This window comes from Empidonax traillii, unplaced genomic scaffold, assembly GCF_003031625.1.
Source record: "Empidonax traillii isolate 1590-97213 ecotype Southwest subspecies unplaced genomic scaffold, ASM303162v1 scaffold296:size1881848, whole genome shotgun sequence".
In the NCBI taxonomy this organism is placed as follows: domain Eukaryota; kingdom Metazoa; phylum Chordata; class Aves; order Passeriformes; family Tyrannidae; genus Empidonax; species Empidonax traillii.
In genome coordinates this window covers 1,373,653-1,391,247 of record NW_020955489.1, presented here as the reverse complement: position 1 = coordinate 1,391,247, position 17,595 = coordinate 1,373,653, and the positions used below count along the sequence as shown (strand labels likewise).

General features: G+C 36.0%; 1 protein-coding gene across 6 annotated transcripts in view; it reads right to left on the bottom strand.

Annotated features, from left to right (window-relative positions):
* The window catches only part of KCNK2 (potassium two pore domain channel subfamily K member 2), a 106,919-nt gene that overhangs the window by 52,378 nt on the left and 36,946 nt on the right, over window positions 1–17,595 (bottom strand). For all 6 annotated transcript variants that reach the window (XM_027890773.1, XM_027890778.1, XM_027890777.1 and 3 more), the window contains one exon: window positions 9,345–9,462. In XM_027890773.1, coding sequence (XP_027746574.1) covers window positions 9,345–9,462 — 118 coding nt within the window. The remainder of the gene's footprint in view (window positions 1–9,344; window positions 9,463–17,595) is intronic.

Genomic DNA, 17,595 nt, shown 5'->3' with positions numbered 1-17,595 from the left:
GTGTTTTACAGGCTGATAGCTTTATTACTACACAATTTATTTGCTTTTAGCTGGTATGTAGCAGACAATTATGCTTCCTTTAGCTTACATCATATTTTTTTTCACACTGGAAAAGCATTTATTCATTGGTGAAACTCAGCGTGACCAGGATAAGGTAGATAATGTACTTATAGGGATTTTCTGGACTATTACTTAGATTATGGACTGCACAAGTCTTTTTAACTACCTATCTTACTATTAACTTGCAATTAACGTGTGTCTTCTGTAACTATCTGCTTCAGCCAAATGAAAAACAGAAGTCGTCAGACTATAATATTGTACTGATCAATTATATTTGCATTAGCAGTTCAAATAAGTTTTTATAATTTTTTATCCTCTTTATCTTAAACATATGCAGATCATATGCACATTTACTGTAGAAATAAACTTGTACTGCTGAAAAATATGGATATCTAACACACACTGAGATGTGAACTAAAACTTTGCTCACAGCCATACCGACTCATACAGCTCTTGCAAAAGGATGAGACCAGAGGGTGAGATTTTCCAAAGCACAAGAGGATTCAATACCAAAAAAACCCCTCACTGTAAAAAGTTAATGGATTTTGTTAATTTCCCCTTTGCCTGTACTTCTACCCAGCTTCCCTTTTGGTTTTTCAGGGGTTTTTAGTGGAATCAAGCTGCTGGCAATGATGAGAAATCTATAAAATATAGAGTGCTCTCATTGTAGAAAAAAGAAACACTTTCATAAAATGCTAATGGATATTCCCATTTACTGTAGTGATACTTGAATGATATTTTACTTCATAATACTGGTGGCGAAAGAGATCAGATTTTATACTGGTGGTAGTTCACTTCAAGAAATCTTTAAGTAAGCCCGTCTAGGCTATCAGTATAACATCCTTTCTGTAGTCTTTTAAACTTCTTATAGTCTTCTTTTCTAGAAAGGAAAATGTTGCTTTCTCATATGATTGAAAGAGAACTAGCTGTTAATTCCAGCTGTTAGGAATGGTAATGCCAAGTTTACAAAAAACCATTTGGGTGAATAGGGGGCAAGAGTCTGTCTGTCTTGGCTAACTGATCCTTTTCTTAAGCAGATCTTAGATCTCCAATTCAGTAGGCCATTGGAATACTGAGGCCCAGCTGTGCCCCATGAGCACTAGCCCTTGCCCTACTCCATCTAGCCAGAGTGCCAAGGGCCATTCCTGGGACTCTGGAGCAGACCTACAGATGATATGTACATCAAGCAAAACCATGACACAACACAAGCAGCCTTCTTCAGATCTTAGTTTCCAGGAAGGAAAACCACCTCTTCCTGCTTTTAGATTAACATGATAAGCAAACAGTGTGATTTATGTTAGGTGGGTTCTTACCTGTTATTAAAAAGTATGTTATTAGGCCAGATCTGCAAAAACTGCTAAACGAGATCTTCAAGTCTTCAAAACCCAGAACTTGTGCTAAGGGTACCTAAAAGTGCCTTATTTTCTACAGTGATCAGGAGGTAGGAATTCCAGCTGAGATAGTCAGCTGACCTTCCAGAGAGGTTGCAACAACACACGGTAATCTTATATTGTTAGTTGTCCCCCTCCTCGACCAAAAAAACCAACAATATGAAAAACAAAACAAAAAGACACAAACAAACAAACAAACAAACAAAAACCAAAGGGAAAAAAACAAAACCAAAAAAAACCCAAAACCTCAAAAAACTTACTAACATTACATGAACAGGTGCTTTTACTTTAGCCTTTAAACCCTACATACTCAGTGACTGATGTAGAAGCTAAGCATCAAACATCCACTTTTTTCTGTGTTTTCCAGAATCCTGTGCCTCTGTTTGCTTATAAAATTTGATATTCTCATGGTTGGTTGCACCACTCCTGATGCAGTTATAAAAATAAGCAAAAAGAGAAGCAGGAAATCAGTTCATTCATCCTAGGACTCTGTAAACAGTGTCATTGTATTTAGCAATTCCTCCCGGCAGCCTTTCCTTTACTGATAACAACAAGTTTCGTAACCTGGAAATTCAAATGGACATGATCAGGAGGCTCAGGAACCCTGTACTGATCAGCCAGTGATGAGAAATCTGAATAAAGAAAACAAAATCCAATTTCATTAGCACACTAAAATTAAAAGAGTAAGCTGTGAAAACTTCACTGCTCATTTGCAGTGTAAATTGGGGACTGTGTCCCAGCTGATATTTTCACTCCACAGCAAGACCTGCAGTTTCAAGCAGAACTGTGTTAAGCATAGTCTGTTGTTTAGGAAATTATAAAAGATAATGAAGTGATGGAAAGCTGCATACCTGGCAATTTGTTTTAAAGCAACTTTTTTCAGGCCTTGAGAAAAACGGAAGATAAAAGCTCAGAAAGTGCAAGTACATCAAACTGCAAAAATGGTACATCTTCCTCCCTGCTTTCAAGATCCAGCAATAAATAGACACCACACCAAAATAAAACAGCCAGCGCTGCCTAACAGGAAGCTTCATCAACGACATTAAAAAGGCTTTTTTGACAAAATCAGTTTTTAATGAAGTCACAGCAATGTTAAAAAAACACTCTAGGTGGTTGGAAAAAATATTCCAGAATATAAAAATAGTCAGAAACTCAGTGTTATAGGAAAAGGAAGTAGTTGACAGTGTCCTGAATCAGGACTAAAAGAATAAAAACAATTTAAAAAAAAAGATACAAAAAGTGATATGAAACTTCACTGATGCTACCACTTTCCCTAAAGACACAATGTCCCTTTATACCATCCACTGACAAGTTTCTTGTCCAGAATTCAGAACTCACCAGGTGGAAACAAAAACTCCTTGTACATTTACACAACTAAGAGGCTACATCACCCTAAGCTTTTCTAATATAGCTGATAACTTGAAGTAACAATATCACAAGAAATATCAAACCCTGAATATGGCCCACAGAATATGCAAGTGCTTCCAACTGACCATATACCTGTACATCAGATACCTATGTATCAAAACAGGGCTAGCAGAAAAAAATATCACTTCTCTGTGCAATGAAGCTCGTATATCATCCCATAAACTTGTTCTTCTTCCATTTCAGCATTTAGCATTATTGAGTATTTTCTCAGTCTCGGTCATTTTGGTCAGTGAAGTTCAATTTCTTTTCTCTGATTTGCTCATTCAATTTAATTCAATTTTTCTGATATACAAGCCCTCAATGTCTCTAACTGAGTTCTTCATCTAATATAATTTCCTTTCAGCTCTTCACCTTTCTCCACCACTGTCCCAGGTTCCCTAGCTCCCAGATGTCCTATCCTAATTATTGCTTCTGTATCTTGTACAGTCCAAGTATTAGTTCTTCAGCATTCGAGTCAGATAAGCCCTCTTTCTCACTGCCAGAGCAAATGCAGGACAAAATTGAGGGCATAGTGGTAATACACTTTCAACTCACTGTTCCTTGGAGAAATAATTACAGAGGAAATCTTGTTTAGCTGCTGCTGTCCTGGGAGAGAATATGCTCAGTTCAGATGAAATATTTGGAGAATTTCATTGCCAAATCCTAATAGGTCTCTCCAGAGCACAATTGAACCACTATTTGTCAGCGGCCAATAACTGGGTCAAATTCAGACACTTTTTCAAAGGCACAACAAAAGAAGCAAAGAAAATAAATTAGAATGGAAAAAAATAGAGACTAAAAAACTAATTTAGTTCCAACATCTTCTATTAAGAAAGCAGCACAGGGATGAAAAGGCAAGCACAAGACTAACCTAGAGGAAAGAATGAATTCTGAAGAGATCTCCAGGTGTTTTTTTTTTTTAAACAGAGGAGTACTTTCTGTTGACATCTTAGCAGATGAGATATGCACTTCAAGAGTCAATATGACTCTCAGTTGGACAGCAGGAGTTTTCAATGGAGTCCTCTGCAGAGTAAGAGATGGAAGGAGCATTTCCACGTCATTCCCTGGTGACCCCTTTAGCATGTCTCTCACTACCACATTTTCACAGATCATAAATCTTAAACACTTTTTTATGGTGCAGTGTTTTTTGTCTTAAACACTGCAGCTGCCCCTATCAACTAGTTATACTCAGCTTTGCCACACACAGAGTCCTGTTAGAATCCATATGAAATCTGGGCACGTGCATCCAGGCTATTAGTGGAGGATAAGATCCATGATCTTGCCTTGATGAGGAAGGTTTGAAAGAAATGGGTCCTCAGAAGCCATGTACTCCAGTGTCCAACAAGCAGTCAAGTTCATTTAAGCCATAGACCCAAATGAAGATTTGATTACCAATATGATGGAGAAAAGTCATGTATCAGAATATTTTTCTGACAAATGTATTTTATGTTTTTTAATTTTAGAATTTTTTTCTCCAATATCCTCCTTTATCACCTCAGCATTTGTACTTCACTCTCTTTTGCTTGCTTCTTCTCTCTTCCCTTACAAATACACAAACAGAAATCCAAGTATTTATACTCTGATAGGCTGAAATACTTTAAAATTAAATTTTTATGCTCATCCTCAGTAGCTCTGTTTCTTCCTTGTCACAAACAACCAAAAAAAAAAAAAACCCATGTTCTAATATAATTATGTGATGCTTCTTACTTTTCTGAACTAAAAGAATAAATTTTTCAATATAATTTTCAACTTTTTATCTTTATTATTATCTGAAATATTAGATAACACTTTTGATTAACAACAATATTTGTCTTTTTACAATGTCAAACATATTTTGTGTATTTTAGTTATCAACACATTACTCTGTTACCTTGTATTTCAAAAATGCAGAAGGAACAGTTTCAGCAGCGGGATTTTATTATTTTTTCAAATTAATAATTAATGTAATAAGGCTTTTTAAAATGTCCTGCCTTCCAAGCAAACCTTGTATCCAGGCAGTGGGAAAATGATAGAAGGAAGGATTCCTTACAGTGAAATTGCATTTGATGCCACATAACTAATTGCAGCTTTAAAATTGACAAATCAAATTCAAATTTCTAGTCAAAAATATCAATTTATTTCAGCATCTTTGCTGCTTGCTCTTCACAGCTGTTCCCTAAAAAATAAATATTTACAATTTGTTTCTTTTTCTTTTTTTTTTTTTTAAATATTTACATTCTTTTGCAGTCTTTAATAATGATTGCTAGGCTTTCAGATCTCCAAAAATATAACCATATTACCATAGCCAGGTGCATGAACCTAAATAAAGACTTTAGTCATGAGTGAACTTCTCAAGATGTTCAGTTTCCAGTGCATATGAGAAGTTTGGATTTGAAAATCAAGGGATGGTAAAAACAAAGGTAAAAAAGGACAAAAAAGAAACTGTGTTCTTCCCTTTTTTGTTTTGTAGACACAGTTATTAGGAACTACTGGATTTGGACATCGATATGGCTGCATCTGTATTTTATTCCCTAGTGTTATGGTATTAAAGGAGTCCCTGAGCTCACCCCTCCTCTAGACACGGCTCTGTTTGAAAGGATGCACTCTGGCAAACCACAGCTACCAGTGGGGTTTGCTGGCATTCCCAGCATGCTCACAACTACTATCCAAGATATTCCATCTTCCAGGAGGTTGAATAAATACTCTCCCCTCTACATGTCTGCTTTTAGTGCTTGAAAAAGTCATTATAGACTGGCTATAATAACGGTGGAAATAATGCAGCTATTTTAGATGAAGATCCATAGCAGTCTGGTAGGGGTTCTCATGATGCAGTTTCTGATATTACAGTAGGCACCACATTTTTTATGTGCTGAGACACCAGTCATTTGGGAAAACAACTGCTGAGCTCAAGGCCTTGACATGTCTACTTTTTTTTTTTTTTTTTTTTTTTTTTTTTTTTTTTTTTTTTTCTAGATAGGGGTCTCAAGCTTGCAGGATGACAGGCCTTCCTTTCTACCCAGCTCCCAATATAAAACTTTCTAGGCTCCTAAAATATAAGCTGTTTGGTGGGAGGTGGGGTATGTACAGGTTGTGTCTGTACGCTCATTTCTGAGTTAAGCTACCTATTGAAGGAAATGATCTAGAGGATAAAAAATCATGCACGGTGCCAATGGTGAGCTCTTAGAATAGAAAAAGATGTCGTAAAGACTATTGTTCCCTCCTCCTCAACACTAACTCCAGCGTTAGGATTCAGTTACCATTTTTTCTTGCTTTTCTTCTCAACCTTCTTTTTCCTTTTCTTTGGACATGTGGTCTTAGAACACGACTGACAGGATAATGACATTTTCAGGTAGATAAAAGACGTTTTTTAGTTCTTTGCAGGATGCACAGTATCCCGGGGAACAAAACAGTAATATTTTTCATAGATAATTTTATAATCCTATTTACCGCTTAAGGACTGTCTGAAACGATTCCATATGCACAGACTAAAAATCACATATTTCATTTTCCACATTTCATATTCTTTCACATTTCTTTGTTGAGATGAGGCATATTTGTTCTAGGAATGTATCCACAAGCAAGAACACCTAGCTAAGGCAGTCAAACCTGTAACCAGCAGTAGCCTTTCCTGAAACAAGTTCTGTGCACTAGCACAGTAGTAAATGCAAAGATAAAATGGGAGATCTGTTCTAAAAAAAGCCTTGTGAAATTGTTTGATCCTGACTCTCAACTAAATCCATTTCTTACGAAGGACCTAGTAGCAGTATGACAGATTCTGTTTTATTAAACCTGAATTTATTAATTTCATATTATGCACTAGAACATTTATTGGATAGCATGAAGAATTATGTTAAATACATATCAAGACGTCTTCTGTACTGTTACCTCTGCTTTTTTGAGCTGGCTTTGACACTCAGTAGATATACATGTCACCATCAGAGTGCCTTTCAGCAGCCTACAGGAGATCCAGAAGATGGTTCTGGTCTGCTGCCAACAGCCACCAAAATAGAGAGTCAATATTTTTCATTTCAGTGTTCACCACTACTGGGATACAATAATAACAGTAACTGAAAAACAATAACTTATTGCTTAGGCAAATGCTAAAGGCTTTATTATCCTCTCTCCCCAGAAACCAAATATTTGTGGGATGCAAGTGCTACTGTCTATAAAGAAAGGTTTTGCTTTCATTAAAAAAAGGTTTGTGAAACTCTGTTCATAAATAGATTATTGGTTCCATTTGAATGTCTTAGATTCTGAGATATTACCAGCAAGAGTGTGGGCTAAATGATAAGATAAAATTATAGTAATAAGAGGTTTGGAAAGCTACAGAATCTGCTGCAACACTAGAAAGCTATAATTTTCTTTAAATTGTAGTAATTCCGTTTCTTCTATTCAAGTATTTAAGTTATACAGACTAAAGAGCATAATATTTATAATTTTTATTCATATTTATCAAACCTCATTTACAAATGATTTCTGTAAAATTTTTTTAATTTATAGTATCCTGTCTTTGTTCATAGAGAATATCTGTAGAGTTTGGCTGAAACGTGTGGCAACTCTATGGAGATGCTCATAAACTGTATTTTGACTCTCTTGAGAAATTAAAATATCGAGTTATATTATTAACATATGCCCCCTAACTGGAACGAATGCCTTCATTTTCAAAAATCACTTGATAGCACATAATAATAATAATAATAATACAAAGAACCCAACTTATGCTGGTCACCATTTTCCCAGGAAAGTTGCATTTCCAAGCACTGCTCAGCACAGCTCTACCTGCTGCCACACCACAACAATGACAACCACACTACAGCTTTCACATGCTGTGTGAGGCATGCTGTCCTTGAACCCTAAGAAACAACGCTCAAAACCACAACTGACTGAGAGCTTTGCATCAGAAGCAATGTCTAATGAATAATAAAAAAACCCTATTAACTCCAAAGCCTAAATATTTTACGGAAGATTCTTTTTGTTTCCCTGTTTTTTCTCATGTTTCTACCACACAACCTGAAACAAGTATTTACTGTTGCCTAGTTTGACCTGCTTCTGACAACTCTGGTTTGCAGAAATGACCTGAAATATTAATTTTCAAATGTATTTCCTATTGGGTTATCTTGCCTCCTGGGGACAGTGGACCAGAGGCCTGGATGCATTTGCAGATCCCCTGCGCTCTTCTAATCAGGACTCATACGTGTTTTGGTAGAATCACGTCAATAAATTAAGTCAGGAAACATTTAGATTTAGAAAAGCCTTAGTTTTACTTGGGGAAAAAAAAAAAAAAAAACATATGATGAAAAAAATGTGCTACTGTTTTAAATAATTTTTGAACTTTTAATTCCTTGAACACTTTTCATACGTTAATTTTTATCCTCATGGGGAAGCCAAACAATTATTAGGCAATTTATACAGGACCATAGATGCTTAAAACATAAAGCTTAGTGCTGTCAGAAAAGGATAATATACAACTGATCATAGACCTATCCTTTCAAGGTTCTTGCTTTTTTTTGGTTATAGCCTTGCTTTTTTTTAGTTATAACCTGTATTTTTCAATACCTGATTTTTTATCACCTTTTGGACCTACTGCTATAAAATCAGTAAGTTTCTTACTAATCAAGGAGGTAAGAGTTTCACTTTTTGCTTTCATTAAACCTGTGTTTCAGTTACTCTAGATGTGGAAAAATATTACAAGTAGGTACAATATTTATACATATACATGTAGACATGCATATACTCAAACACACAAAAAATATGGTACTTTTTCACTTCTACATAAAGAAAGAAGAAAGGTACATACATCACTTAAGAGAACATCTTTTTACATCACAGTATGCATATAAATATTATGCAGTGGTAATTATTCTTACCATTCCCTACACATTACTCTCATAATGTAGCTCTTAATTTTTTTTTCTGATGATTTCTGCTGCAAATTTCCATCCATCTCTGTGAATTCTGCTTGTGAGCTGTGAGTTACATTACATTTATCAACTGTATATGATGTGCACTATATTGCAGTCAAAGGGAAGAAACTGAAATACCAAATGCTGCTCCTATTCACACCTGCTCAGAGGTCTAGTGGCTCTTTCAGAATTTAGATAAAATAACAGTATTAAATGGGATTATACAGACTTGAAATTCCATACACCTCAGTTAAAGTTTAACACACAGCTGCTTTATATCATGCCCTATTTAACATTTGTGACTACACATTTGACAAAATTTCCCCCAAAAAATGTTTCCATGACCTCTTCTAGTCACCTGACAGACATATGCAGTAACATTTTTTTTCTACAGAAAAATCACTCACTCATCTAGGGCTCCTTACAGACAGCTATTATTTCCGCCCTAAGAAGTAGCAGCTAAAATACTATCTCTCTGTTAAAAAGTAACTCTCTACTTCAAAACAGAAGATATGAAAGATTTACCATTAACAAATATATGCACACGCTGGAAATCAAGAGTTTCATCTCATTTACTGTAAAAAGATAATAAGCTGTGTCCTACCTATGGTGGTAATAACAGTGCCAGCAAAGAAGAAGGAGCTTCCCAAGTCCCAGTGACTGATCTGAGCAGATGTGTTTCTTAAAGGTATGATTCCTGCATTTATTGCTGCCACTACTTGCTGCAAGTTTAAAAAGATTTTTGTCAATATTCATGAAAAAGTGATATTCATATACATTACACAGTAAATTGATTCAATCACTTATTTGATCCAAGCAATGAATTAGAAAAGAATCTGTGTTGCTTTGCTCAAGCTCTATCATTCAGTCAGGCCACAATTTAATCTTCAGCAGACACCCCAGGCACTTCAGCACACAGCAGAGCTGTAAATTTTAGACCATTAGAGAGAATGCAAAATCCGCAACATCAGTAACATTATCACCTTAGATAGATAGCAAACACAATTACTTTTACTGCTGCAACTATTTAGTGAAGACAAACATGCATTAGACAAAATTTATAATGAGTTTCCCCAAGTGTTCATCTCTTGAGTTTGTCAAGCAAATGGACTTCTCAAAAACAGTCATTTTAAAACACCAAGAAAAATGCCCATGAATTGTTCTGGATCAAACTAACTCAAAGTAATAAAAACAATTTTATGTAACAGATAATTCAATATTTAAAGAAATTACACTTACAGTTATAAAACTTTCACTGTAGCAACAAAAAGTTACAAATCAAGTATCCAGCAAGCTTATGCAACTATATATTTCATAAATGTCTTGAAATTACTAAAATTCTTGAAAAATTCAGTTCTAGCATCTGAAACAAACAAACTTGCCACTAGTGACATTTTCATAGTCTCAAGAAATAGGAAACATTTCCTTTTTCAGCAGTGTCACCTACTGTAAATTCTTACCACAAAACATATTCTTGTTTAGTTATATCACTATTGCAGATATAATTAAGTCATTAATTGGTACACCTCAAGAAAAAGTATTTTTAAGCTTGCAATAAGTATTTCAAGGAATATAAGTTATCATTTATTTCTGAAACTTCAAAACAGGACTTATTTCATAATCATGATCCTTAGAGTAATAATTGGTGTCTATCAAAAGAACAACAAAGAAACCAACACAACAGAGCAAAAATGAGCATTTTAACTAAATAATAGTTTATTCTTGTCAAGTTGTCCAACAATCACTACTTACATAAATATATTTAGCAATAGGGCAGACTAGAACCATTTTCCTCATGGGTAGCCTGTTGCAGAGGAACAGTATTGTACAGTAGTAATATCTTTTTCAGCTCCCAAAAACACTGATAGCTTGCAAATTAAAATATTTTTGTTACTAAACAGTGCCCATAGAAGTCACTTGCTATGGACAGAAATTACAAAATATCAATGCTGGATTAGCCAGGATATTGACTTTTCGTGATGGGATCTCAGCTTAAATCCACCATTTCCAGTTTGTCATTCTCAAATCTCAGATGCACAAAGTAACCGTTTTAAAGTCCACATCTGCATCTCCAAAGCCACAGAGATCTTGCTGCCACACCTAAGCCATTTCCACCATCCAGGGTTGTCAACAGAAAGCCAGCTGGAGTATTTTTACATAGCCTTTAGACTGTTTTCACTTTAACTTCTTTTTTTATTTTTCTTTTTTTTAATACCAGAAAGGCAGACATCAAAGATGTGGAATTTTCAGTCCTACTGAGCAAGGGGAAAGGATGAGGAAAGCAAGAGGGAAGAGAGTTTAATTTTCTTTTGGATTGGAAGAATAAAGCTTCTACATTTGTACATCATGTACAACTTGGCAAGAGCAAATACAGCAGCACTGATGCTGACAGGTGTTTCCATCAGTATAGAAAGGAACACATCAGACTAAGAAGCATGTGAAAACCATCTCTTGTATTGATTTCATAATTTACACAACATAGAAATTCCTTTCACTTACAAACCCCAGTGTGCTGTATTGTACAGTGCCTACTGAACACATTTTGTGCACTGTTACATTTCAGTGGACTAAGAACTTCCATCACAAGTCACTGTACCTGAAAACATGCTCTCCAGTGAGGCATCATGTGATACAGCATTGGATCATGACAATTTTTGGGGACCATTCATGTTTTATTATAGTTTCTTGTACTGGATGAATGCGCTACTCAGAGCAACACACCTGTTAGGACAGTCTAGCAAGGCCAAGTGCTATACAGATCCTGACACAAAATGTTTTCCGGGCTTTTTATCATAGTACACCAACATCTTTTATATGAAAGGTGTGTCAATGTAGACTGCTCAAAGATCCATTACAGCCACGCATTTCCGAACTACATATACCTCACCTACAGACTTACAGGAAAAACAATACAGCTTAACCCAAAATTGCCCAAAGCACAACAGGTGGCTACAAAAGACAATTAGCTGCTATTATTACATCTCTGATTTTATCTAACTGCTAACTAGGAAAAGAATCAGGGCTGCTTTCAGTGATACAGCCTCCTAAGTTCTGACTATGCATACTTTTAGGGACTTTCAGAGTAGGAGGCTGCATCTGCATAATGGTATTCAGATTGGTTTGAGTTGATAATTTTACCATTAATTTATCTATCTACTTTTGGAGTTCACTTGACTGCAAAGTCATTCTGGGGCAGTAGGTTCTGCAAATTACTTGTGAATCACTTAAAAAGCATTTCCCTTTTGAGAGTTCATATGTGCTTCAAAGTAATTTTCTATGTTCTTCTGTTATGAGAAACACTTGAATAGCAATTTCTAATTTGTATCCTTCAAGAAATTAATAATCATACAGACCCATCAGCTTCCTCTGTTTTTCCAAATTAAAGACTCTTTCTTATTAAATAAAATATTCACGTATTTAGACAAATTTGTTGAGTATTGCCTATAAGTAACTTTTAATTGCCAGTATTTCTCATTTACTTTCTCAGTACATTTACTGATTTACCTTACTGATTGTTTTAAACGTAGTTTTAGTCATAAAGGGCCAGATGATGCCTTCATCATCACTGGGTTATTGCTCCCAAACACACACTATTGTGCTTTCTCCTGCACAGTAAACATGTTTGTGAGAGGCCAGACTTAAATCTTAACAAAGCTGCTGCATAGTTTTCCTTCAGGGTCTTCTGTAAAAGCCTTTCTTAATAACAAGGAGGGTAAGGTTGCTGTTTCATTTAAATCAGGTTGCTATTTCACTGAGATCCTTGCTACTGTGTCATAAAGTCTTTGAATGTTGCCTGTAGATTTTTTTGGGAAGAGTAACTGCACTTACAGTTCTTTGGATCAGAGGACAACTTTTCTTCTTAGTTTGGTCAGCAATCATAAGAAGATTCCCATCTAAGACTATTCCCAAAAATAATTTTAAAAGAAAATGATGTGTTGCGTAACTCTTAACATATGTACATTTCAGGGCACTAATTTCAGGGTAGCACCTTCTTCCTGACTATGTCCACAGCACAGAGTTACCTGGAATATTGGATATTAACACTTCCCTAGCATGGAATAAAAACCCAGGCTCATGCAGCTAGTTTCCACCAAATTCACTAAGGGCCTAGGTCTCAGCCTTAGCCTTCTAGTAACATGTTATTACTCACTGTCAGTGCTGTCAGATTCAATTCTCTGCCACTTTTATTCTTGGTCTTCAGCCTTTTTTCTTGACTGATGCCTTACTACTGGAGCAAACACAAGCACTTCATTTGTCATAAGTCTGGCAGGCTACTCTTTCCTCTCTTCCTTCCTAACTTCTTTCTGTCACTTCAGACCTTTGGCTTATCCTAACTGACACAATAGAGACAGTAACTCTCTATGCATTCTGAATCTTAAAGCAGAAGCATGAAAATTCTATATAATCTATGCAGTCATCATATGTTACAGTCTTTAAATACTTTGTGTGATCTTAACACAGGAACTTCCAAAATTATAAACATTGTTTTACAGTATTAAAGTTAACTGACCTCCCCAGGAGCAATTTCTCTAGTTTTTCTCTTTTTTATTACATATACAAACTAAATTCTGACTTAAAAATCAGTTTTTAAAGTTGTACTTCAGCAGTACAGAACCAGCCAGCATCAGAATAGGGATGTGGACATTTTAAATTCTTAAACTATGTAATTATTTCACTTGCCTTGCCTTCTTCCAAAGCCTTTGTCTAGTATTTGTTTCATATGAGATGACTGAGGACTGAGCAGAGGAGTGGTCAACCAGCACATGGTACCCAATCAAGGCCTCTATGAGCAATGATTTTAAGAATATTATTATATGGTTACACTAAGACTAATACGGTTTTCTAATTTAATTGTCTTCATAATGGTGGAAAACAATACCTTTTTCTTTCATAGTGAAGAGAATTGAGATAAAATTTTGAAATGTTTAAAAATTTAAGAAACTTTATTCCCATTTTTTAGGTTATGTGAATTCTTAGGCTAGCTCTGTACTATACCCTCACTTGTACTACACTCACACATCTAAACTACCCACCTTTGCAGCTGTATTTGGGAACAACCTTTAGTGGAGTCTCAGAGAAAAGAGGTAGAGATGCTTGAGCCCAGAGTGGACAGGCCAGGCACAACCTGCCTTTCTTTCAAAAGCAGGACCTGAGCTCCAAAAACACATATGCACTGCTTTCACACCATATTTTTTTTTGCTTGAAATCAGAACACTGGGAAAAAGAGAGTGACAATACGAATCACATTTTAATTGAATGTCAGTTTTTCATTTCCTATATAATTTGGAGACACTTTCTGGTAAATACATTCCACAGTTTTGTATTATTAGATCTCTGTGTTCATGCAGGCATCTGTCTGTAGAGGCCATGCTGAACCATCCTTTGCAGATTAAGACATAGAATACTGTGACTTCTGTCAAAACAAGAGACAAAAACAGTCTTTCAAACAGCACAGTCATGTTGTGAAAACAGAAGACAATTCTAGGTGTCAGGGATTTCATCCTCTGGTCCTCTGACCCTGCAAGGAGTCAGTGGAGATGACTGACAAAAGCCATCCTGTTGGCCATAGAGCTACATTCACAAAGCAGGGGTCTACAGAGACACAGGAGAAGTAAGGGGAGGTTATAAAGTGTAAGGCTGGCCTCTGTTACCTCATATGGAAACTAGGCAGAAGTAAGTATGTGTCAAACCAGTCCCTCTAATACTCTTTTCCTTGTTCCACACCAGGCTCTGAATACATGTTTTTGTACCATCTTCCAGTCACTTTACTTTTATGAAATAATGTAACACAACACTTTGTTACTTTCAGCTCTACTATTGAAAGATTAAAATAGAAGCACCTTAAATTATGCTTCTGATAAAATCCAGAGTGTGCTTTCTTTTGTTACCCAGTTTGGCAGGAGTTAGGTTGTGCTTCCTGGCAATCACTTACCAAGCGATGTCAAAAAGTCAGGTAAGTCTCAAAGTTTCTGAAAACATTTCTCAGCCTGGATTTCTTCCTTCACTGCACCACTGCCATTTGACAAGGGCAGTCTCACTCTATAGTATAAAGATATTTCACATATGGCCCAGCTACTGCACAAGTCATATGTTTTTATTTCAGCTTTTGTTCATAAAGAGTGGAAATCCTAGTTCTTAGTTCAGAGGCACACCAGGATGCTTTTGACACTTAGCAAACAACTCTCCAGCCTCCAAAAGCACACACTCTTGGGTCTTGATGTTGAAAGAGATTGCAATGATGTATTATAATTCTGTGAGTCCTTATTTTTTTTTATATTGTATAACATACAACTGTACTCTGCACTGGAGACTAGTACCTCACGCGTGTAAGAATTAAAGAACTCTCTTCACCCTCTTTCATGATCTACTTGAACTAAAAACACGTAGAAACCTATTGAAAAACATTATTTCTGAATAAGCATTACAAACATCATGGGCTTATATGTATATAAATTCTCTGTGTGTGGATACATATGTATGTATGTATACATACACGTTCAGGGGAGAAGGCTTTGATTCTTGAAATTACAGACTGGCAGAATTATGCAAACAGCTGTTCAGCAGGACTGACTTACTAATGAGTCATATCTGCCACCCTTTCTAAGGCAAAAGCTGTCATTCAGATGCAATCAGGCTAGTTAAGTTCCAGGTCCCTATAAAACTGTTCATCTGAAGTAAAAGTAATCTTGAAGGGCCTCAACATCAGAAGATGCAAAAAAAGTTTGAAACCAATCTGCTTGAAGAAAGAAATGACAAGGGAAGTTAGAATTTATTTATTATTCTCCCCCAAAAAATGCATTTTTCTTAAGCCTGTGAAGGATAAAAACCACTTTAAAAAAATTCTTTGGGTTTAATCACCATGTAGGAAATAACTACAGAAAAGGGAGCTGTTCTATCCCTGGAGGGAATGCTCCCAGGCAACAGAAAGTTTGACAAAAATATTCTCCCTCCAGGAGCTGAGTACAGAGCCAGAAAGGGGGATCTGGCTCTAAGATAGGACAGCAGGAACCTAAGCAAGGAGTACACAGAACCCACACAGACTCTACCACAGCAGGTGGGTATCTGTGTGGAGGACATGTCTGTGGAAGGTTATGATCAAAGGTCTTTCACAAAGATCTTTCAGTTAGTAAATATTTCTCTGGTCTGTGGATAAAGGTAGAATTGGGGAGGCTTTATTATGGAAGGAGACAGCAGCATTAGAACATTTATTTCTGACAAAAGTGAAGCAAAAATGAAACACAGGCACAGCAAGAGGAAAAGAGAAACAGGATCTTACTGTGTCAGTTAGAACTGCCAGGATATTTAGAGTTACGAGTACAGACATATGCACAGGCTAACAACCCAAACTACAGTTCTGCTCTGCATGTTTTAACTACTTTAAAAGTCCTTAATATCATTTTTTATTGCTTTGAAAACACCATCAACAGGCAGCTCTGCTACTGGTGTTTGCAATTTGTCATAAGCTTCATGTCTGAAATGCAGATGGTACATTAAAAAACTGATGCAAGGGTATTTTGGATCCCCAGACAAATAAATAAAATACTCTGCAGCATCTATTTCTTTTATACTGGTCTATCAACCTTTTCAAGGTTTTAAGGTTTAAAAAGCATAAACAATTGTTGCTTCCATGTTAGGATCCAGATACGTGATAGTTCCTGCTTCCTTTTGGAGAGGCTGTAAGGAATTGCAAAAGGAAGAGACTGAGAATATTTAGGGTTTTAACTGGTACATTCAAACTCCTTCAAAAAGTTCCTGCTTAGAGGACCCATAAGCTACAGCTCATAGGACTGAAAATATCTAAAAATATTGTGATTCAAAGAATGAATAAAATTTGATTCGAGCTTAATAGATTTAGCTTTTAAATTTTAATTTTGTCTAAATCAATTTTGGATTTGTCTGAAAAAAAGATTTTTGAATCTACAAAAACTGTACAGCAATCTCAAATACCATCTAGTCTCTGGGAAAGGATTTACACTTTTTTATTTTAACAGTTTTCTACATAAGCAGGGAAATGCTGCTCAAGGAGCTTATTTGGTTGAAATTAAACAACATATTCCTGAAAATTCATTTTCTTCCAAAATAATTTTCTTGGGGTTACAGTGTAAGTTATAAAGAAGCCTATGAAAGAGACACAAAATCGGCTACTGGTGGAGGTGCAACTTTCTGTAGCTGCCTACCTTCAACTATAAAAATGAAGTCACAGCAAACACATATTTTAAAGTAGAATATCTTTATAAGAAATTAGCCACATAAGAAGCCATGATGACATTCTGGTGATGCCAGTTTGATGAAAAAAACACTGCTTCCATGTCATTCATAACTATGTCAGGCTTCCTCAAGAGAGATAAAGAAAAAAGCTGCTTTTTTCCTCGAGGGAAATTTAAAAAAAAAAAAAATACTTTGGTCTCATTCACAATCTAAGAGATGAATGGAAGGAAAAGGGAGAATGCAGCTGATGTAAATGTAAGATGAAAACAGGCATGGCACACAACTGTGGACCCTAGCACAGAGAGTTCTTCTCCTCATGTTGACCACAAGCCCACAGAGGACCCAAGGAGATCAGCTTGTGGGATCAAGGTCAATTCAGCTAATCCTGCTCGCTCATTAATTCTTTTCTGTTTGTTTGTTCGTTTTAAATGCAAGCACATTTTTGTGGGCATTCAGTTTTCAGAAGAAACCACATGCCCTGACAGGGGCTGGACTTAAAACCCTGCAAAAATATTACTGCTGAGACAGCTTGGTGCAGCATTCTGAAAACTTGTTCAGATTTCAAAACAAAGGCTTTATAAGACAAGAATTACCACATACAATACTTGGAATACATTAAAAGATTGTGCAGTTTAGTGTAACTGTAT